Source organism: Athene noctua, chromosome 25 (assembly GCF_965140245.1).
Source record: "Athene noctua chromosome 25, bAthNoc1.hap1.1, whole genome shotgun sequence".
NCBI classification, from domain to species: domain Eukaryota; kingdom Metazoa; phylum Chordata; class Aves; order Strigiformes; family Strigidae; genus Athene; species Athene noctua.
In genome coordinates, this window is record NC_134061.1 from 5,626,914 (window position 1) to 5,649,278 (window position 22,365).

The window sequence follows — 22,365 nt, forward strand, 5'->3', positions numbered from 1 at the left end:
GCATCATCTAAGCACAGGATTGCAAAATACACTGGCAGCTCGCTCTGTTTCCAGGTAGATTGTCCCTTTTCCTCCTTTCCCATTGCAGGCAGAGGGATTGGCTGTACTGGGAGCTGCTGAGTCTTCCCCTCAATGGTGCAAAAGTAGGTCTGGGATGCAGAGGCACCAGCTCAGGCAGGCAGAGCTCTAGAGCTTCGCCCACACCTTTCAGCAAGTGCTTCTGCTCGCTGGTGGTGCAGGAGCTGTTTGTCTCCGCTTAGGTGGGGCATTTTATGTTAAATCAGGGCAGCGGACTGGGGGCATGCTGGGGGCAGTGCCAGGGAGCAAGGGTATCGCGAAACATAAACCCAAATTGAAGTGGAGGGGGAGTTGCTCTCACGTACCTGTGTTTGTGCTGTGAATGCAGAAGTCAGATCAGTTGTCCGCCAAAAAAAAAAAAAAAGGTGGGTGTTTTGTCACTAGGCTACCCTGTAAAGGTACAGATCAGCTTAGGGAAGCGCTAGACCACCTCTTGTCTCTGAGGACAGCCCAGCTGAGGCGCAGTGTGAAAGCTTGTGTGGGGCCTTTGCCCTGAGCTTTGAGCTGGACCCAGCCTCTCCGCGAGCCCTCCACTCTGGGGAGGGCAGGAGCTGGGGGCTCCTGTGCAGGTGCTGGGGGTCTGGTGGCCTTCTCAGAGACACTTGTGTAGTAAGAAGTGGACCTGCCCCTTAGAGTCACAAGTCCTGGCTTTTCCCTTCTCTTGTCCTGTGACACTCTTATTCGTCATGTTTTCACCCATTAGGTCACCCCTGCCTGGGAGCAGCCGATAATGGAAGGAGCTGCAGGGGTGAGTAGAGCCTTGACGTTGCCCAGCTGCAGTCAGGGGCAAGTCTGAAATACATCTGCCACTTAAAAATGCTCAGAGAAGCACGGTCGCCACTCCTGGAGCTGTCCTTACACCAGAGATCACGCCTGTTAGCAGAGCAATGAGCAGCAACTCATCCCTCCCTCCCTCCCTCCACTGCAGAGCTTCACCCCTTCTCACAGACAAATGCTTTATTCTTAGGGTCGTTTTATTACCAGTTCTGCTTTAGATTAAACAGGCCTTCGGTTTATAAAAATAATGTATACAAATTAGCAGTTAATGTTTTACATTTCTGGCGTAAAGGCATTTATAACTTACACATTCATTTCCCTTCCCTCCCCTTTGAGCTTGGGTGATACCGAGCCGGCCGGCGCTTAGCATCTTAATTACAGCGGGAAGCCGCCGCTGCTCTGGCTTACAGCGAGGACTTACCCCGGTCTAAAAGCTGGGGCTAGCGAGAATGTACACGGCAGCCACGCAGCGGGGCGAGCAGGGGCCGTTTAGTGAAGTGAATGCATTAACGGGTTAATTGCAACAGCGCGTGGTTTAGATTTACGGAGCAGCAGCAGGGCTGGGGAGGAATTAAGTCCAGTGCGATATTTGGAGGTTTGTGCAGCTCTCTGGCCTCTTTCTCCTGCGTGATTTCAGCAGCGGCCCTGCAGCCTTTGGGGACGGAGGGCGTGCTGCGGGGGCTGGAGGCTGCCTAGCACCGGCTGACACTCGCTCTTCCCGCTGAGAGGCTCCAGCCCCGGCAGCGGAGGCGGGTGCCGGGGATGCAGGAGGACAGAGCGAGGTACCACCTCGCAGAGCCCTGAGGACGGTCAGTCCTTGGCCCTGCTGCTGGCTGTAGCTACGGAGCCTCCCCTGCAGTGAGGAACAGCCCAGTGCTGCTCACCGCAGCCTCAGGATCCTGGTGAGACCCTGGATCTGGGTGTTCCAGTCCCTGTTCCTGTGGCACAGAGAAATTTTAAGGAAGACATATAAAATCCCTGTAAAATAGCACCCCTGCCAGCTCCTGGGGTACGGGAAGTGCCCAGGGTGGGATCTTTGCAGCAGGCTCCTCGCTGGAGAGGAGGCGCAGCCCGTGCTCGCTCGGCTCTGCAGCGGAGGAGAACACGGTCTCGAAGGGCTGGGGGAGACGTCCGGGGAGCGCTGTGCCCCCGGCTTCTTACAACCCTCCTCCCCTCCTGCAGCGGGAAATCAAAGGCACCAGCAAGCTGAAGAGAGGGGCCCACCACTGCGCAGGGCTGGCCCTGAGAAGGGTGTGCGATGGAGCAGCTCTGGGGAGGGATGGGGCAGCCTCTCTTTTCCTTCCAGGACAAGTTGGGGCCCATTCTATGTGCCCCCTTCCCTGCCCATGCCCCGGAGGGTCCCCCGGCCCCGCCAGCCTGGAGGAGAGGAGCTCGGAGGCTTTGCTAAGCAAGCGCCGGGGATCCCCGCGCCGGAGCCAAGGGCATGCAGGGTGGGAGCTGGCGCGCTAAGCGGCTGGAGCAGCCAGGAGCGGGCACTGTCCCCCCGCCCCGCGTCGTCCCAGGCCGACGGGGTGACATCCTGCGGTCCCATCTGCAGCAGGAGGATGGTCCTGCTCCGGTCCTGGCAGCTGCAGGGACGGCGCCGGTCACAGCGAGATGTCCGGCGTCGCCTGCAGGCTCTGCCCCGCAGCCCGCTTCTTGGCGCTGCCGCGGCCCTTGTCTGCGCGCCGGTACGGGTTGTTCCGCAGATCTGCACCGGGAGGGAGTGCAGAGGTTGGCTGAGCTCCGCCTGGCCAAGGCTGGGACCCAGGCACCCCCCCACCTCCCAGGAGTCACCCCACCGGGGTACGAGGATGCTCGGGAGGTGCCCAACCCGTTGCACACAGGGATGGGAGCAGCAACAGCTATGAACAACCAGCCTGGGTGACCCCGTCCCCTGACTCTTTGGGTGTTCAGCACCATAATTTGATGCCATGGTGCCCCCAGGGTTGGCTTTCAGCATGGGGCAGAGTCCAGCCAATCCACCAGGCAGCCGGAGGTTGCCCAGGAGGGTGGCAGAGCCTGGCAGCCCCTGCCCGCGCGGTGCCCCGGGCCCGGCTGCCCCCACGTTACCTACAGAGGACTCTCCTCGTTGAAGCTCACATCGCAGAAGAGCCGGGACGAGCGCTTGCCCGTCCGAGCCGTGAAAGGAACAGTTTTCAGAGCTGAGCAGAGCAATCCAGAGAGACAGCAAGGAGGAGGAGGAGGAGGAGGAGAGAGGGGGAAGAAGAAGCAAAAGAGGAGGAAGAGCTATGAGGCAGGGCAGAGAGTGCTCAGCACCTTTGCCGCATGGGATGGGAAGGTGCTACAGGTGGGTTTGGTCCCCACGATGGGGCTCGGTAGCCCTCCAGCTCTAGGCTGTGACAGACCCCTGTCACCAAGGGTCTCCCCACTGGCACCAAGCACTGGGTCTGCGGCAGCGGGGGACACCTGACCTCTCACCTGAAATAATATCCTCGATGGCCCCGTCTTTTCCTTCATAGATGAGCGGCTCCTTCACCATCTGCTTCTTCTTCAGCTCAGCGATCATGTCCATCTGCTGCCGCTTGGCCTTCTGGATGGGCAACTGCGGTTGGGGACAGCGCAGGGTGAACAACGTGGCCTCCCACTGCTCCCTGAAGGAGATGGGGTGCCCCTGTCTTCACCCCCCACCCAGCTCTCCCCAACCAGGACCTGTTTTGCCCCTACCCACCACGCAGCCCTCGGGGGGCTGCCCGGCCAGGACACAGGGACACACAGGGAACCTTCACCTCAGGCTGCTCCTCGCTGCCAGGGGGGCTGGATTCTGCCTTTTTGGCCGCAGCTTCTTGTTTCTTCCACAGCTCAATGTCCTGCTCTGCTTTCTTGGGAGAAGCGCAGGGAGGGTGTGCTGAGTTGGGGGGTTCTGCTGTGGGGGCACAGGCCCCACCTTCTCCCCTCAGCAGTCCCTGGCTCACCCCAACCCAGCTCCAGCATCTCTGGCCACCCCGAAGGGCAGCACCGAGCCCCAGGTTCCCCTGGCCCTGTGACCCTCCAGCCTCACAGGTGGCTTTTTCTCGTTGCCCCAAAGTGGGGTCAGATCCCCCCCTGGACCCCAAGTCCCCTTGCAACCCCCAGAAACAGGGAACTCCCCATCCCCTCCTACCTTGTAGGCTCTGATGAAGCGCATGAACATGGGGAAGAAGGTGGTGGGGGGACTGGTCTTGGGGTTCTCTCCGAAGTACTCCACGGCTGACTCGTATGCCTCCTGCGGGCAGAGACACCCCGATCTGGGGGGCTGGGGCCAGGCAGCAATGCCCCATCACCCATTGCCTCCTCCCAGCCTCTCCCACCTCAGCATCCCCCTCTGCATCCCCCCCAGCTCCTGGCTTTCCTGCTGGAGCCACATCCCAAGCGGGAGCCTCTCCCATGAGGCAGAGGTGTGAGCAGAGAGCACCCCGGGATGTCCCCATGCAGGAATGGGGGGGCCCAATCCTGCTCCATGACCCCACACTACCCCCAACACCCACCTTGGCAGTTTTGCTGTCAGCCTGCAGCTTCTCCATCACCTCCAAGTTGACCTTGAGGAAGTCCTTGAGCACGATGCTGTCGTCCTGCCGCATGAACTCCTTGCGGGTCAGCTCCATCCCCTGCTGCAGGCTCCGCACGTCCTGCAACACGCTGTCCAGGGAGACTGTGGGGAGGGCGAGGGTCAGGGCAGGCTCGGAGAGCCCCCACACTAGGGCTGCAGCCTGCAGTGACCCCCCAGCCCCGTGCCCACAGGCACTACCTGTGCCCGCCTTGTCAAGGAAGTGCAGCTCGGTGTGGAAGCCGGTCAGCTCGGGGTACTTCTCCATGATCACCCGCACCAGGTAATGCAGCAGCGTTTGCTTGCGGTCTGTCGACTTCATCTCCAGAAGCTGGGAGACAGCAGTGTCAGCCCCAACCCGCATCCTACCGCCCCACCCCACCCCTTCTCAGGGCAGGCTCTGGTGGCCCTCCATCCCCACGGCTGGTTCCCATCTTCCTCTGTCCCCCCAGCTGGGCCTTTCATCTCTCCATCTCCCCATATCTGGTCTCTGCATCCTTCCAGCCCCATGGATAGTTCTTGTGTTATCTCCATCCCTTTAGCTCCTCCCCATGTCTCTCCAACCCTAGAGATGGTCTCTTCATCCCTCCATTCCCACAGCTGGTCGCTGTGTCCCTCCATCCCCACGGCTGGTCCCTGCATCCCTGGAGCTGCTGCCCATTCCTCTCCAAACCCTATAGATGGTCCCTGCATCCTTCCATCCCCACAGCAGGTTCCCATGTCCCTTCATCTCTACAGCTGGTCCCTGTGTCCCTCCATCCCCAAGGCTGGTCCCCAGGCAGTGGCAGTGCCCCCGTGCCCCGGCACACCGGGCAGCCCCACGCCAGCCCTACCGCATCGAGGCTCTGCAGCCGGAAGCCGTAGGCTGCCCCGCGCTTGCTGCTGTTCATGTAGTTCCCGAAGGCCAGGACAATCTGCGGAGACACAACGGCTCAGGGACACAGCCTGGCATGATGGGGTACCCCGGGGAGGGGAGGGCACAGTGCCTGCGGGCACCCTGGCAGCACCCTGTGTGCACCCGCCCCAGCCCAACGTCCCCCCATCAAGGCCACCACACCCCAAAGGCTTCACCTCGAGGATGTTGCGCAGTTTGCTGGAGGACTTGAGGGACATGGAGGCGGCGATGATGGCGTTGAGTTGCTGGGGGTGGGAGAAGCGTGTGAGCCTCGCTGCAGGATGTCACCCCCTCGCAGCCCCCCACCCACAGCCACCCTGTGTCCCACCCAGCACCCACCGGCATGAGCAGCTGGGCCGTGTCATTGAAGTTGCCCAGGAAGATCATGACGTTCATGCGCTCGGCCAGGCGCGGGATCTTGCTGAAGCGGATCATGAACTGGTCCTCGTCCGAGAGCTCCTCCACTGGCTGCTGCTCCCGCTCGAACTTCCCGATGAGTGTCTGCTCATACTCAGTGGGCAGGAAGCGCAGCAGCAGCTCCAGAAAGTCGAGGCTCAGGGCTTGCTGGTCATACCTGCAGGTGGTGGGAGGTACCCAGCGCAGTCAGACCCTGCAGCAGATCCCTCAGCCCCCCTGTCACCCATGGCTGGTTCCATCTTCCCTCCATCCCCACAGTGGGACCCTGCATCCCTCCCTCCCCACAGCTGGTGCCATCACATCCAACCCCAGCACAGCCCACACCATCCTGACCCCGCGGTGTAGCTGGGCTTGTGCCTGACCTTCTCCCATCAAGGAGGGGACACTCACGTTTCAATGGCCGTGCAGATGTCCTGGATGCTGCGGCCACCCTTGCGGAGGGTGATGGCCAGGTTCTTGGCTCGGTTGGACTCCATGAGGGTGGCCTTGCTGGGAGCCTTCTGCGTGGCCTTCACCTTGAGGGCACTGATGTCCAAGCCAGGGCCCTGTGCCTTCGTCTTGAACTGCTCCTCAAAGTCACTCATGTCCAGCTCCTGCAGGGAGACAGGGCTGAGGGCACAGCAGGGAGGTGGCGCAGGACATCTGGGACAAGGATGGTGTCAGAGGACCAGGACAAGGGGGAGAGGAGTGAGAGGATGAAGATGGAGCAAGGGGACAAGGAGAAGGACAGGATAAGGGTACAGGGAGGGCGTAAGGAGAGGACAAGAGGATCAGAGATAAAGAAGACATGGACAGGATGTGAGGATGAGGATGGGGCAAGGATGGGGTGACAGGAGGAGCATGGCAGATCCCATGTTGTCCCTCTCCATGGCGCCAAGGTTCTGCTCCAACCTTCAGCTCCACCAGCAGCCACGTGACACCACGGATGGGTGCAAGGTGAGCATGGGGGCAACCTCAGCGGCATGGACTGAGGCACTGGCCCAGCCCAGCACCCTGGGTCTGGACCCCCCCGGACCCCCCAGTGTCCTCACCTGCAGCACCTTCTCATCGTTTAGCTCGGTGAAGACGGTGCCATCGATCTGGCTCGGCTTCAGTGCCACCCAGTTGAAGATGGGCATGCGAAATTTGGTCTGGATTGGCTTCTTCACCTTCACTGTGGGGTGATGGGGAGGGGGGGGACATGTCACAGGGTGGGGGGGTCCCAAACCCACCCCAGGGTGCCCCCAGCCCTCGCCTGAGGGACATCCCCACTATCCCTGGGCGAACTCACCTGAACCACCGGCAGCGTGAGGGGCACCCAGCCCGGCTGGAAATGCCCCACCGAGGGGTGGGGGTGGTGGAGGTGGGGGGACAGGGCCCTCCAGCCCCCCTGGGAGTGGTGGGGGTGGTGGGGGCACTTGGGCACCTGGGAGTGGAGGGGCTGGAGGGGGGACAATGCTTGTGGGCAGTGGGGGTGCGGGGGGCAGCGGGGAGCTAGGCTCAGCCCCCGGCAGGGGTGGGGGGGGTGGGGGTGGGGGTGGGGGGGCGGGGGGGGCGGCGGGTGCAGGTGGAGGAGCTGGGGCTGGAGCCGGAGCATCTGCAATGGAAGGAAGACGTGGGTGAGATGGTGGCACAGCAGGGCACGGTGCCACCACCACATTCCCTCTGCCACCGAGTGAGTCTGCGTCCCTGGGCACATCCCCCAGCCCCACCTCCATTATCTCTGCCTGGAGACAGGCTGCCACCCCCCCTCTGTGCTAGCTGTCCCCACTGGGAAGGGGACATCACAGGCTGCTGCCATCCCCCCATACCCCTGGTACCTGTGCCGGTGCCGGTGGCCTCTCCAGTAACCACGGGGGCTGCTGGGGTTTCTATGACAACAGGGACGATTTCGATGGCGACGTCTCCGTCAGGCCCACGCAGGATCTGCACCAAACCCTTCTCCTCCAGCTCCGCCAGCCGCCGCTCCAGCGCCAGCCAGTAGCACTCCTGGGGCTGCGGGGTCGGCGGGCTAGGTGGCCGCGGCGGGCTCAGCTGCTCCTGCAGTGGTGACAAGCCCCGGCACATTGCTGGTGTCCCCCTAAACCCTGGTCCCCCAGGCACCCATCCCTTCCTCCAGCATAGTAGCACCCATGGGTGCTCACCCGCAGCGCCTCCAGCTCCCGCCGTGCCTGGCTCAGCTGCTTCTCCAGCTCCGCTATCTTGGCCATGGAGTCGTTCTCTGCATCCTGCAGCTTCTCCGTCAACTGCAGGGGACAAGGAGACGTCACTCAGCCCCATCCCCATCCCTCCCTCGGGGCTGGCGTCAGCAGCTCCTGCCCACACGCCCACGTCCCACCTGGCTGACGTGCTCCTGCAGCTCCTCCATGTGCTCCAGCACCGCTGTCTTGGTCTCCGAGTCCTCCAGCATGGCCCCCACGTCAAAGACGTTGTCCAGGTAGGCTTGGATCTGCACCTGCAGCTTGTCGCTCTCGGTGAGGCGGAGGGTCTGCGTGGGACAGCCGGTGGTACCGTCACGGCCGGTGGTACCCCCCCAGCACCCCCTCAGCCCTGGCAGCGGGGCCCAGCACCGGGGCAGTGCAGGTCACCCACCTCCAGGTAGTGGTCCAGCCCCAGGTGGGTGAACTCGTACTGCAGGAAGACGCGGAAGTTCATGTTCTCCACCGAGTGCACCACGATGTTGATGAACTGCATGCAGGCCACCTGCGGGGCGGGCACAGGCTCAGCGTGGCCACCACCATGGCGTGGTGGCCTGGGAGTCCCTGGGGACACGGTGGCCCCGGGGACTGTGCCGTGGATCAGTAGCCCTCGGGGACATGATGTCCCTGGGGAATGCAGGGTGGTTTCACAGCCCTGAGGACGTGGGGACGTGGGGAAGGCTCAGCAGCCTTTAGGGACATGATGGCTTGGGGACAGCACGGTGACTCAGAAGCCCTTGGGGACACAGTGACCTGGGGACAGCTGAGTGCCAGCCCCACCAGCCACTCACCATGAAGTCGATGTTGGTGTCCTCATTGCGGAAATATTCCATCAGCTTCTCAAAGCGGTTCTTCTCCCCGCAGACCTGGGGTGGGAGCAGGGGGCTGAGGGTCAGCAGAGACATGGCCAGGGTGGGCACCCAGCAGGGTGGCAAGGCAGGAGGTACCCGCCAGTGATGCCATCCCAACCCTCACAGGTGCTGCCCGGCACCCAGTCCAGCTGGGATGTGCCTCGGGGCATGTGTTGGCATGGGGACATCAAGCCCAATGTCTGGAGCATCCCCAAGCGAGTCACGGAACAGGCGTTTTCAGGGTGGAGGATGATGCAGGGCTATGCCTCACACAGGGAAATTGAAGCATGAACCCCGCTGGAGCACGAGTGTCAATGTGGGGACAGTGCAGCCCCACTGCGAGACTCACCTCCTTGAAGTTGTCGAAGGCGGCCAGGATGATGTCATGGCCACCTCGGACCAGGCAGACAGCGGCCAGCAGCTCCAGCACCAGTGCCTTGGTCCTGCGGAGATGTGGGGCACAAGGGGGTTGGCGCCACGGGGAAGGTGAGGAGACGGGGGGACAGGGGACGAGGGATGGGTCCTACCTGGCGTTCTTGTTGTTGAGGCTCAGGGTGATCTCGTTGACACAGGCTGGGTGGTTCATCACCAGGCTGAAGCCAGACTTGGGAGAAAAAGGGGCATTAATGGGGTTGTGCATCCTCCTGTCCCCACCCCAGGGATGCTCCGGGACCGTGGGTCATCCCCACGCCATGTCCCCATCAAACATGAGGACATCTCAGAACAAGGGGCTGCAGAGCAGGTCCCACCCCGAACCCTGACCCTGAAGGTGGCACCGTGGGGGCTGGAGACTTCCCCGAGGACACGGCCCTCTCCCACCTGGTAGTTCATGATGGCACGGAGACACATGATGCAGACGTGGACGTCGTCCTTCTGGCTGACGAGGCGGGAGTTCCTCAGGGCCTTCCTGCTGTGCGAGGGGTTCAGCCTGGGCAGGCGAGAGGGCGGCTGAGCGGGGCCTGGGGGGAGCGGCCGGGGGGCGCAGCACAAGCGGGGAGGGGGCAGCACATGGGTAAGTGGCAGCAGAGGGGGGACACACGACACCAAGGGACCCGGGTGGTTGCATCCCCATGGGAGAGACCCCCGTGTCCGTGCCCATCTACAAGACCTTGGGCTGGGTGGGGGGTGATGGGGGGGTGGGATGGAGGGTGGGTGCCCCTCGTGCGCACGGGTGCTCGCGGAGGCTCACCGGGAGCTGCCGGGTGACTTGGGGCTACTGTCCCCATCGCTGCCCGGGGCGCCGCAGGGGACGCTGGGGTGGACGTGGCGGAGGAGGGTGTGGATGTGCTGGTTCGAGAGGCAGCAGCTGGAGGCGCGTTAGAGCCTGCAGGACAGGAGGGAGAGACGGGGCTCCCGCGTCGCCCCTGGGACACCCGGGCTTGGGGACACAAGTGGGGGACAAGAACTGGGACCTGCTGCAGGTGCCACGTCACTCCTGACCTGTCTCTGGGGCTTGGGGTGGGGGGGGGGAAGGACAGACATGACAGCCCGGCTCCTCCAGAGCTGCTGGCAGACAGCGAGGGACCCCTGCAGTCCCCAGGGTGCCACTTTACAGCTCCTGGGGTGACCGCGGTGAGGTGTCCCTGGGACCCCCCTTGCCCACTGGGGTTGCCCCACAGGCACCGTCCCCAGTGCTGGTGACTGTCAGTGGGGTCCCACCAGGGTGTCCCTGTCACACCAGCACCCCGGCCCCGTCACCTACCGTCAGCGCGTCCCCCGGCAGCGTGCAAGAGAAGAGCGGGGTTAGAAGGGGCTGCAGGGGCGAGCGGCGCCAAGCGAGAGCCACCAGGACCAGCGAGCAGGGGGGCGCAGGCCCGTTCCTCCGCCATGGTTTTAAACTGGGGGGCATGCAATTTTCTCCCCCAAAATCTCAAGCACCACCTAGTTTTACTTATTCATGGGTTTTACCAAGAGCATCCCACAGCAGTCACGGTGCGGGGCCGGGGGACTGACCCAGCCCAGCTCCCAGCGGGGTTCAGCCCTCGGGCACACACGGGACGTGGCTTTGGCCTCCCCAAACCAGCGCTGGGGACCCAGTTTTAGGACCAGGCCTGCGTCTCCCTGCCAAGCCCCTCTCTAAACATGGCGCGGCTGGGGGTGCAGCGAGGCAGAGAGCGGGGGGGCACGGCGCAAGGAAGGGGGGGACACGTGGGACGCGGGACCACGCGTTACCTGACGGTGAGGTGCCGCATTTTGGAGGAGCCCTGGGTGGGGGATGAGGAGTTGCTTTTGCTCAGGTCCTCCAGTGACCGCTCCAGGCCCTTGCCCTTGTCGGAGCCTGGGCTGCCATTCTCGGCGCTCTCCATGTCGTACCTGGAGGCCCAGGGTGGGGGGACACAGGGACGGGTGAGATGTGGCACTCCAACACGGGCAGGCACCCCCCTGGGGTCCCCAGGGCTGGGGACACGGGCACGGAGGTGTTGGGGATGCTCTTCTCCACCGCAGCCATGGAGCATCCTTGGCTCCATCACTCCGATGAGGGGGGAGAGCACCCCCAGGGACCCCCAGCCCCTGTGAGCCCCAGGGGAGGCTGATCCCAGCCTTGGGGAAGGGGGACCCGCTGGGGACATACGCGACAGAGCACTGGGCGAAGGCGAGATACTCCAGCAGCACGTCCAGCCCCTTGTTCTCCTCGTTGAGGAACTCCTGGACCCAGCTGTGGGGTGCAGGGGGTTAGTGGCCTCCACAGCCCTCCTCATCCTCCCCTCTCCCCACCTCCAGACTCTCAGCAGAGCCACCCGCTGGCCAGAGGTCAACAGCGAGGGTGAAACACGCTGGGGACACGAGGTGGCACCATGAGTTGGCACCTCTCTGAGGCAGGCGGGTGCCACGGTGACCCCGATGCATGGGGGACACAGGCTGAGGGCTCTGCTGCCACCGTGACAGGACACCCTGACTCTGTGTGGTGGGACCATGGGCACCCATAACTCAGCACCCACCACACCATGAGGGCTCGGGGCACCCAGGGTGGGGGCCAGGGTCCATCCTGGCACCCTGGGGGTACCAGAGAACCAAAATGGGGTTTGGGTCCTACAGCACCCCTGGCACAGCCAGCTGCTTCAGCACCCCCTCCTCCCAGCAGAGCCACCCCAGAGGGGCAGGATGAGGCCATGAGGCCCCACATCCCACTGTGACCACCACAGCCAGAGGCCACCAGTGTGCCAGTCCCTGTCCCAGCCATGCCAGAGACAGCAGCAGCAGCTGGGTGACAGTGAGGACACCCCCATCTTTACCCAATGTAGTTGGTCCTCAAGGAAATCTCCAGCTCCCGGAGCACCTGCGTTGACTCCTGCACTCGCCTCTTGAACTGTGGGACAGGGAGAGTCATTGGCACCATCCCCACACCTGATCTGGGACGGGGACAAGGGGTGCAGGGGGAGCCCTCACCTTCCTGCTTACGCCACCCGTGTCCAAGTAGCTCTTCAGCTTCTGGATGTAGGCGGACGGCGGGTTCTTCACCTGGAAACGCTCCTACGAGTCCCAGAGAGAGGCTGAAACCGTGCCACCCACCTGCAGCATGGGAACGTGCCACCGTCCCCACGGCAGCCACCGTGTCCCTGTCCCCACCCCCACACTGCATCAATGTTTAATCAGGTTAATGAGGCGCTCTATCACTAACGGAGATGATGTCGGTGCTTGGCTTGTGCCAGGTTGATGCCCACACTGCGAGTGGCATTTGGGGACAGGGATGGCACTGGGGACACCGTGACACCTAGACCTCACCTGGTCACAGATGAGCTCCCACTTCTTCTCGTTGTCATACTGGTTGAGCAGCTTCATCTTGTCCGGGGGCAGGTTCATGGAGTTCTGTGGGGTGGTGATGGGTATCAGGGCTGGGGGTCACGCCCAAAAACACCCCCTAGGGCTGTAGCACCTGCTGCTCATCCAGCACCAGGTGTCCTTGCTCAGTGGTGGGATGACGGGGACACTGGTGGGATGACGGGGACACTGGTGGGATGACGGGGGCACCGGCAGAAACACGTGGACACCACCATTCCAAGGATGTTATCATCCCACCAGCCACGGCCCCATCAGCAACCATGGGGGTCCCCGAGGCAGAGGGCAGGGGGTGTTAGCGGGGGGCAGCAGGAAAAACTGGACCCATCCATCCATGTCATGAGTGCACAGTGCTCCCAGCCTCAGCCAGCCCAGTCCCAGCAGAGCCACTTGGAGTGAGGGACGGGGACACAGGCTGGTGACACAGCTGAGGAACCCAGGAGTCTGGGCCCTGCTCAGGGGTGACGGTCACCTCCACGTCCCCCCACCACGGGCGCGTGACAAGCTTGGCTGGTGAAATCAGTGTTTCTTTAGAGACATGATGTCAGGGAAGGGTCTGGCATGTCACCATGTCCCTCCGCGCTACCATTGCACAACCTCAGCCCCCGCCGGCCCCCCAGGGCCGCCCCAGCAGGACGTGACGTGGTTTCCGCTCTCCAAACGGCACAAGGCAGCTGCCGAAACTGCTCCGCGCCACGGCCGGGGGCTCCGGGAGGCCCCGGGTGCAGCTTCTGCCTCTGGGGTGCTCGGGGACACAGCGGGTCCCTGAGGGACACCATGGGGTGACCAGCAGAGCCTTTAGTGGGGTTCCCACCGTGGCCTGGGCCATGCCGGGAGCTCAGCTCAGGTCACAGGTGATTTATTTTCCCAAAAGACCCGTTTCTTGGTGATTCGGCTTCCAGGGAAAAGCAGGAGCTGAGGCTGGAGAGCCCAGGCACAATGGAAGCAACGCACGGCCCCAAGTCACCCTTAACCTCCAGTTAAGGCAGTGGAGGTGTTGAGGATGGGAATGTGGGGTGCATGCACCCCTGGGACACCCACATCCCTGGGGAAAAGGCATCTCACAGGGGTTTGGTTGCCCATGAAGGAGCCAATCCAAGAGGAGAAGTGCCACGGTGGCAGGCAGGAGCGGAAACCTCGCCGCCCGCCTCCACCGAGGACCTGTCGAGCTGCTTTCGCAAGAAGCCAAAACCAGGAGACGTGGGCGGAGGGGAGCCAGCAGTCGGCTGGATTTAGCCAGGGGACGACTCACACCGAGAGCTGGGCAGGGAGGGTAAAATTAGGCTGCGGGGTCAGAAATAGCCTCGTTGCAAAGTCAGCGGGGGCTGCACCGGAGCTGCTGCACGGGTCCTGGGATGGACAAGGTGGTAGCAGCACCTGGATGTCCCTTTTGCTGGGGAGCCCTGTCCTCGTGGTCCCCAAGCTGCCATCCTTGGGATGGATGAGACCCTCCAGGAGGGTCAGCCCAAGGGACAGGGCCGTGCCAAGAGGGACCACGCACCCAAACATCCCACCCAGGGCTCTGGCAGCACCCGTGGGACACTCTGATGGGTGCCCTCAGCAGAGAGGGGATGGTGGCACCTGGACCAGCTCTCCCAGGGACCATGTGTGCAGGACCTGGAAAAATCAGGAGCAAGTGTCACTGGTGGGACAGGAGCTCCTGTGGGTTCCCCACCACGAGGACGCGGGCAGGGTGGGGGGATGCTGGGGATGTCTCTCTGGAGGTGGCTCTGCCACCGAGGCCTGTGGTCCCCTCCTCGCCTGCAGGGCTGGGCCGGGTGGCAGGATGTGGCACAGTTCGGGTACAAATTGGGTGGTGTCCCGTCGAGGCCCCGTGTGGGCACGTGATGCCCAGGGGGAGGAAGTGGCTCCGCTGTGGTCCCCGGCATCAGACGGCAGCACCAAGAAAATGGTTCTCATTTCCTGCCGGGGAGGGGGCATCGGTGCTGTGGGAGGTGTGGGGTGGGACGGGTGATGTGGGTCTGGGTAGGAGATGTGGGGCAGGGCAGCAGCTGAGCACCCTGGAGGTGACAGGGGAAGGACTTGGTCCTCCTCCTCTTCCTCTTTGGGGGACAAGGATGGAGGGGCCATGAAGACTTGCCGCCAGCAGCCACATCCCACCTCCCATCCTCTGGCACCCAGCACCCTCATCCCACCCCAGCCTGCCAGCAGTGTCACAGCCCACATTACTGAATGGATGTCACCAAACGTCCCCCACTAACCCTCCTGGGACACGAGGTGCCATCCCACCCATGCCCAGCGCCAGGATGTGGCTGGCTGAGACCTCCCAGCTCAGCTGACACCGACTGCAGGACTGAGCTGGGCTTTACCCTACACCTAAAACTAAGACTGGGGGGAGGCAAAGCAGCACCTACATCATTTTCCGGTACAAAAAGACCTTTTCAGACTGCAGCACCCGCAGTGTCGGAGCTGCTGCCGGGAGGGGGACGGAGCTATTTTGGGTGTCAGATACCTTCTTTTTGTTTCGCACGCGAGCATGCAGAGCCGAGCAGAGCCAGGCTCTGCACCAAACCCCAGCACAAAAAATTCAAAGCATCCTTTACGGAAGTGTTTGCTCTGCAAAACACCGACAGGCTTGACTGAAAACCAGGCTGAACCCAGGGAGCGTTGTTTCTGGGGCACGTGGGGGGTGCACAGGGATGGAAAGCCTCGATGGCATGTGGCATGGGAGAGCATCCCAGTCCAGACATCAGGTACCAACCCTGCCCGCTGCAGGGAAGGGGCCAGAGCAGCCCTGAGATGACGGTTTAGGGGCTTCCACCAGCCGGTTGGCCACGGGAAGGACTAACATCACCACGAGCCTGGTCTGGTGGCCGATGGTGGACCACAGCACTCCCAGGATGCTCCATCCCCCATGGCCATGGAGCACAATGCTCCCACCCAAGGGGGTTTGGGACACGCCCAGCCCTCCCGTGGTGTCCCCTCCAGTGACCCCAACTGCCACCAGACCCGTCCTCCTGCTTCTTCCTGAGGCTCAGCGCCAGGCACCCAGAAGCATCAGGCCCACCCAGGGCTCCCCTGACCCTCAGCAAGCTGGGCTGGGAGTCCCTGGGTCCAGCCAGATCCCAAATCCACCACGTGCCAGGCAGGGACAAGCCTGTGGAGGAGCGGACAGGTCCCTGCCGATGGCTGAATGCTGCTCTGAGGGTGGCAAGGAGCAGCTAAGGGATGAGCGGCCGCTCCCGCCTGCTGATCCCGGCTCTAAGAACAGGCAGAAGCTGCTCTCAGCACAGGCTGGGGAGACGAGCCTGACCCAGCCACAGCACCCACATCCCTGATGGGTGCCCTCCTGCCCACCCTGCACCCACACATGGGGGGATCCCTGTGCCAGGATGCCCCCCTACGTCAGCCAGGGCCGGATCCAGGTGTATGGGGGGGTCCCTGTGCCAGGGCACCCTCGTTCAGCCAGGGCCGTGTCCAGCCACGCACAGCAGCTCTCAGGTCATTCCCCTCCCTGTCCAGGGCACACGTCCCCCGTGGGGACACCCCACCGCAGCCCCCGTGGCACCCAGCTGGACATGGCCACCACGCCGGGGCCGGGCTGGGGACAGATCCAGCAGAAGCTGAGCATCAACTTTCTTTCCCAGTCGAGCTGAGGCTGACGCCACAGCCACGGCTCACTGGTGACCGGTCCCACCACTGAGGCCAACAACACATCCGCAAACATCTGTAAACATCTGCAAACATCTGCAGCAGTGACGTTTGCCACTCTCTCCTCCAGGTCCCGGGAGAAGCAGCTGCAAAGCCCCTGTCAGCAAGACCCCCGGCCAGAGCATCCCCTGTCCCCATCAGCCTCCGGCCCCAGGGCTCCAACCGAACCCTCCCAGACAGTTTCAGCTTCACCTCCACCACGCCCTCAACTCACAATTTCACTTCTATATTCCTGATTGCTCCCTCCTAATGGGCAAAGGGGGGAAAAAAATCCCAACTGCTCCATGCGGGAGCAGCCAAGCATCCCCATCCCAGCAGCAAAGATGCTCCCCTTCCTCCGCTCCATCCCAAAAAGCCACCTCGGCACATTCCAAACCACTTGGCACTGGGACAACCCTCCCGTCACTCTGCCAAAGCGGCATCTGCCACAGTGCCCTAGCTGGGAAGAAGCCAACTTTTGGGGAATAAAACTGAATTCCCCATTTCTTAGCATGCAATGAGTTTATCCATCCCCTTCCTGGTGGCAATTTGGATCCCCTGGGCTCCTCGGCTGCGGAGCTTTTCTGCCAGGCTTTGCCCCACCAGCTCTCCCAGTTTGGGATGTCCAGCCCAAGACTGGTTTGCACCAATGTGCTGCCACAGCGTCCCCACAGCCGTGACAACGTGCCAGATCCAGATCACGCCCCACCGGGAGATTCCCAACCCATGACCTCCTGCTCCATCACTGATCTCACAGCTCAGGAGGTGGAAGAATTAAATACTGAGTCAAGGAATGTGTTTGGGGTAGGTGAAGGGCGGAACGACCCCCCATCCCCATCCCCCTGGGGGTCTCACTGCCCCCCCCAGCCCATGAGAAGGGGGAAGGGAACCTGCAAAAGGAGGAAGCGAGATTGGGACAGCCGATTTCACAAGACGCCCGGTTCCCGTCTGGGCCAAACCAGCTCCCCTGGGTCCCCCCAGCTCCCGGGAAAGGGCTTTCCCTCGGGATGGAGGGGCTCCGGGTGGCAGCGAGGGTCTGGAGCATCATTTTCCCCTTTTCTGATTGTTTTTTTGGCTTCGGATTTCTAACCTGCCGCCACCCAGCCCGGCGGAAAGCACCGTTTCCTGAGGCCTCGCAGCAGCAGCGGAAGCACCCCGAGGTCCCCGGCCACCCGTCCCCTCCTGATGGGAGCCATCACGGGCGCCACCACCCAGCTCAGCCGCCCACGGCGATGGGTGCCCCGCAGCACAGCCCCACCCTTGGGGATTTCGGGGGTCCCACGTGGATCCCCACCTTGCAAAGCCCTTCGCCAACATCCCCCCACAGCCACACCAAGCCGGAGCTGATGCTGCCGGCGATAGAGAAGCGGCAGCGGCTCTGGCTGTGACCCCATCCCCAAATAATCCTCCCATAAACACCGCGAAATAAAAAATAATTTGTGCTCCGGGCTGGGCTCCCACCAGGCGGATCCCGGCGTCCGTGGGAGCTCCGGGCACGCTCCTGGCACGGGGGCAGCAAACGGGCTCCATCTCCCAACGGGGGGTCAAAGGGATTCAAGCAGCCAATTATTTTTCCCCCCCCCCCCCAGCCTGACTCTCGTTTCTGGGGAGGGCGCGAATACGGGATGGAGAGCGGCCCAGCTCCCGTGGTGGGACCACGCGAAGGTCACGGCCAAGCGGCCCTGCTCAAGGACGGAGGGAGCGGGCGGGAGCTCATGTCCCCGGGAGCTGCATCCCGCGGGAACGGGCTCCGGCATCGCCCGCTGCGCGCCCCACGGGGAGCCCGGGAGAGGCCGGTGGCTCTCCCCCGGGGAGAACCGCATCGAGGAGGAGGAGGAGGAGGAGGAGGAAGAGGAGGAGGAGGAGGAGGAGGAGGAGGTGAGCCCAGCGCTTTGACATCCGCAGCACCGGCTGCCTGCAGCGCGCTGCCGGCTCCCCGCCATGGCGGAGCGGCCCCGGAGCCCAGAGCCGGGGTCACCCCAACACCTTGGGCCGGAGCCCCCCCACCGGGAGAGCACGGGGGGGCGGCAGCACCAGCTGTGGGGCAGCCCCGGGGCAGGGACGAGCATCCCCGTGAGTGTCGGGGAGGGGGACAGGAAACACTATTATTAACAATAAAAAATAAGAATTAAATAGTCACCGAAGGAAATAATCTAAACCAGAATACTAAGGTAAAGCACAGGAAATCGGGACCGGCGAGGATGATGAGGATGATGCCAACGGCGCTGCCGCCCAGCCCGGGCAGGGTCGCGGGGCTCCCCGCGGCTGGGGTGCCCCCAGCCCCCCCCGCAGCCCCCACTCACCAGGACGCGGCCGAAGCGCTCCTCCAGCTCGGCGGCGGCGGGCATGGGCTGCCGGGGGGGCGGCGGGGCGGCGGCGGCGGCGCTCGGGGGGGGCACCGGGAGCCGGGAGTCGCGGCTCTCCCGCCCCGCAGCCCCCCCCTCCATGCCCCCGGCCGCGTTGCCCATGGCGGGGGCCGGCCGGGATGGAGCGGCTGGGTCGGGGTCGGGTGGGGGCGGTTTTTTCTTCCTCCCCCCCCCCGCCCCCCAACCCCGCTTCTCCGCTGCTGCTCTTCGGCGTTTGCAACTTCTCCGGGGCGTTATTGCGCTGTAAACGCCTCCCCCCCCGCCCCCCCCCGCCCCGCGGGCAGGGCCCCGCCGCGCCCCGGCCCCGCGGTCGGGAGGCGGCCCCGGCACCTGCCGCCCGGGGGGGCACCGTACCCTGCCTTCTTTTATTTCATCCGGCTTTATTTTACCTCATTTTATCTTACCTTATTATTTTTTTAAATTTGCTTTAATTTTCTACATTTTAATATTAATTTTATTTTTTATAAAATTTTATTAATTTTCTTTTTTATCAATTTTATTTAATTTAAATTTTTTAAAAAAATTTGATTGATTTTATATTTTATTTTTATTTCATTGTGTTGATTTCATTTTTTATTTCAATTTTTATCTTGTTATTTTTCTTTTATTATTTTATTTTATTTCAAACCTATTTATATCTTTTAATTTATTTTATTATTTCTCTTATTTTCTTAATTTTTTAATTTTTTTACCTCATTTTACTTATTTTTTTTTATCTTATTCAGTTTACTTTATTTAAAATTATTTTATCTTATTTTTTCAAGGGGCACATTGGAGCAAGGAGGGCAGCCAGAAAATGCTGGTCTCCCTCCTCTTTTCCCCTCTCTCCCCACCCCAGCCACCACAGGAGGGAGAACCGAGGCTGAGCAAACTCATTGCACCCCTGAGCAGCCCACCCTGGGCAGGGCACCTCTGGGGTGTGTGACACAGGGTCTGGGGGCTCCCTGGGTGGGGACACGCACCCGGTGCCAGGGCTGACATGGTGCGGGCAGGCCACAGCCCTGCCTGCAGGGGCAGATCCCGACGGCCTGGAATGGTCCCGCTTTCCCACCGGGCCAGGGTGAAGCGCTGAGCAGCCCCACCTCACCCAAGGGTGCCATGGGCAGGGGCACGCGGGGCCGGAGCCAGCATCCAGGCTCCCTGCCCGCTCTCCCGGGGGAGCCGCAGCACCCATCCGCCCTCCGCGCACGCCCGGGGATGCGGCAGCGGTTTGACCCCACCGACACGCAGCGCCTGCCCGCGCAGAGCGAGGCTTCTCCCCACGGCTCCTGCCACACCAGCGTCAAAACTGTCGCTCCAAAGCGCTGCCAGGATGTGAAGAACATTATTCCATTATTCCACTGAGATTTGGCGAGATTTTACGAGATTTCTTGAGATCTGACGAGATTTACTGAGATCTGGCGATATTTACTGAGATTTGGTGAGATTTACTGAGATTTGGCGAGGTTTGCTGAGATTGGCTGAAATTTAAGATTTGAGGAGAGATCTGCTTAGGGATGGGTGGAGGACAGCTCCAGATGGGACCCCCCAGGATCTACCGTGCCCAGAACCCCCCGCACAGCCCCAGGGCCGGACACCAACGTCACCGTGTCCGTCCGGCTCCTGTGGCATCTCCTGCTCAGCAGGACCTGCCGAGGTGTCGGCACCGCAGAGCCCAGGGGAACACGACAGACCTGTTCTACCAACCTCTCCCGCCCTCTGCAAACCCCAGGTCCCAGCTGGGGGATGCACGACATGAGCAGGCAGCTGCCACCGATCCCTGAGCTGCCCTTGGCGTGATGCTGAGTCCTCCCCAACACCTCTGGGGGTTCGGGAGGTCGGGGAGGAGCCGCGGGCAGCTCAGCAGCACCGAAATTGGGGTCACCCACATTTGGGTTTGTTCTGATTTTCCAAAGCTCAATTTTGTCGTTGAAATCTCTTTGTTTCATTAAATATTTCAGCATCTCATTAAATATTTTGCATTTAATTCCCTGATCCTGGTTTTTAAGGGAAGGCATCGCAACCCTCTGCAGGCATCGCAACCCTCTGCAGGGACGGGAAAGCCACCCCGCCGCAGTCCCAGAGGTGTGACCAGGAGGGCAGGTGTGACCAGGACCGTGTGTGAGGACCAGGGCTTTCACCCAGAGCTGTTGCATGCTGCGGATGGGCTCTGCTAGGGGGCAGGGGGTCTGTGGGGACCCCAAGGTCTGGGTTCCCCCATGAGCATCCTGCCTGCATGCTGGGCTGAACCCTGAGTGCTGTCTGAGAGCCCACGTTCATGCTGGCAACAGCTTCTTGACTGCAGCTGGAAAAGGGCACAAGGACCCTTCCTGGTGGGAAACATCAGGGTTGGGATCCCAGCTGGGGATGCAGGGTGTGAGTGGAGACCCCGCCATGCAGGAGACCAGGCCTGGACCGAGCCCAGTGGGAGACGGGTGCTGGGACAGGTCCCAGGCTGCCTCTGGGCCAGGCAGGGCCAGGCTTTGATCTCAAAGGTCCCACCAGGTCCCTCCTGACTTGGGGTGGGATGGCCTATGTGAAGGGCAAGTGCAATCAGAGCAGCCGGCAGGGCTGGGCAGGATGGGGTCGGCATGAGGGACAGCTGTGGCTCTCCATCCCCCGGAGAAGCAGGGGCGAGGCCAACAGTACCATCTCCTGGCCATGAGGAGGGCTGCGATGGTGGGATGAAGGCCATGAAAGCAGGGCGTGAAACAGGGCCTGGCACTGGGAAGGATGGGGCTTGTGGCCTCCTTTGCACTGGGAGGTGTTTCATGAGGGATTTGGGGTTGTGCTGATCCCCGTGGGCGTGGGACCGAGCTGCAAAGAGGGAGTTCAGTCCTCGTTTTCAGGGTGCTGGAGCTCCTCAGTGCAGGTTGGACACAGTAGTCCTTGCATCAGCGATACCGGGAGGATGATGTGGGGGAGCATCCTGCTCACCCCGCATCCCAACCCCAGAGACGGAGATGCCTCCGGCCATGGCAGACCCGCCGCAGCGCCTGCGCTCTCTTGGTCGGGGGACTTCATGGCTCTTACCTGCTCTTCTCTGGAGCCAGCCCTCCACAACCCATCCTGGGCGCTGGGGTGGTGGTTGTTGAGCTCCAGTGACCACAAAGAGCCTCCCTGACCCCCCAGAGCCTGGCTGGGACCTGGCTCTACCCTTCGGGAAGTGAGGACACCCCGCCTGGCTGGGGCAGCTTGGCCAAGAGACAAGTGCATCACAACTTGGGTATTACTGATGTGCCTCCATCACCTACAGCTTCTCTCCTCATCTAACTGCCTTTGCATCTGCTGCTCCCAAGTCCTCGTACTCTTGTGTATTCTCTCCTGTCACCACTTTTCTGGTGCTTGACTTGCAACACCTGAAGGCCTTTATCTGACAATTTAAACTGCGTGGTGGCTGTTTGCTCCCTGATGTAACAGTCCTTTAAAAAGCATTCTAGAAATGACATGTTCAAATAATCATCTTCAATATGTGCCCAGCACTAATTTTTTTTTTTACTTTAGGTTGACTTCAGACTTAGGTTTTACTAATTAATTAATTAATTTCAATTCTCAAGCAGGAAATCATACTTTCATTAGGGTTTTTTCCCCTGAATTTGCAGGTCCGCAAAAATAAAAAAAATCCTATTTCTTGGTGTTAGAGCTACATGGAAAATATTTCCTTATCCAAATAAGCATTCCTAGACCTAGACTGTGCAGTCCTGAATAAACCCAGGATCATCATGATAATGTGGCACTGAAGGAATAATTTCCAGAAGCTTGAGGGTATTTGGACAGCTGACGTCACCACAGGTACCTCCAAGGAGCTGGGCCTAGGGGTACCTGATACAGGGAGGGAACCGTCTCTCAA

The 22,365-nt window shown here is 61.6% G+C and overlaps 1 protein-coding gene across 1 annotated transcript; it reads right to left on the reverse strand.

Annotated features, from left to right (window-relative positions):
* Nucleotides 1-1,055: 1,055 nt before the first annotated feature.
* On the reverse strand, nt 1,056-18,689 carry FMNL1 (formin like 1). The gene is made up of 27 exons (XM_074926487.1): nt 18,474-18,689; nt 12,466-12,549; nt 12,100-12,213; nt 11,976-12,049; nt 11,315-11,398; nt 10,915-11,055; nt 9,562-9,670; nt 9,270-9,346; nt 9,092-9,185; nt 8,683-8,757; nt 8,286-8,396; nt 8,032-8,181; nt 7,834-7,939; nt 7,557-7,780; nt 7,406-7,445; nt 6,969-7,275; nt 6,746-6,869; nt 6,105-6,307; nt 5,637-5,871; nt 5,474-5,542; nt 5,236-5,316; nt 4,604-4,733; nt 4,344-4,507; nt 3,980-4,081; nt 3,591-3,698; nt 3,298-3,409; nt 1,056-2,566 (listed from the first exon to the last, which is right to left on the reverse strand). The coding sequence occupies exons 1-27, from the start codon at nt 18,636-18,638 to the stop codon at nt 2,463-2,465; spliced, it is 3,387 nt and encodes a 1,128-aa protein (XP_074782588.1). The 5' UTR covers nt 18,639-18,689; the 3' UTR covers nt 1,056-2,462.
* Nucleotides 18,690-22,365: the final 3,676 nt, after the last annotated feature.

What these genes read in the sequence shown, in the direction of transcription:
- FMNL1 (XM_074926487.1), bottom strand. Translation starts at nt 18,638, where the DNA reads ATGGGCAACGCGGCCGGGGGCATGGAGGGGGGGGCTGCGGGGCGGGAG. An exon ending in GGCTGGACCACTACCTGGAG is followed by an intron (nt 8,182 to 8,285) that starts GTGGGTGACCTG and finishes TGTCCCACGCAG; the next exon opens with ACCCTCCGCCTCACCGAGAG. An exon ending in CGGCCCAGCTGCTCATGCCG is followed by an intron (nt 5,543 to 5,636) that starts GTGGGTGCTGGG and finishes TCCCACCCCCAG; the next exon opens with CAACTCAACGCCATCATCGC.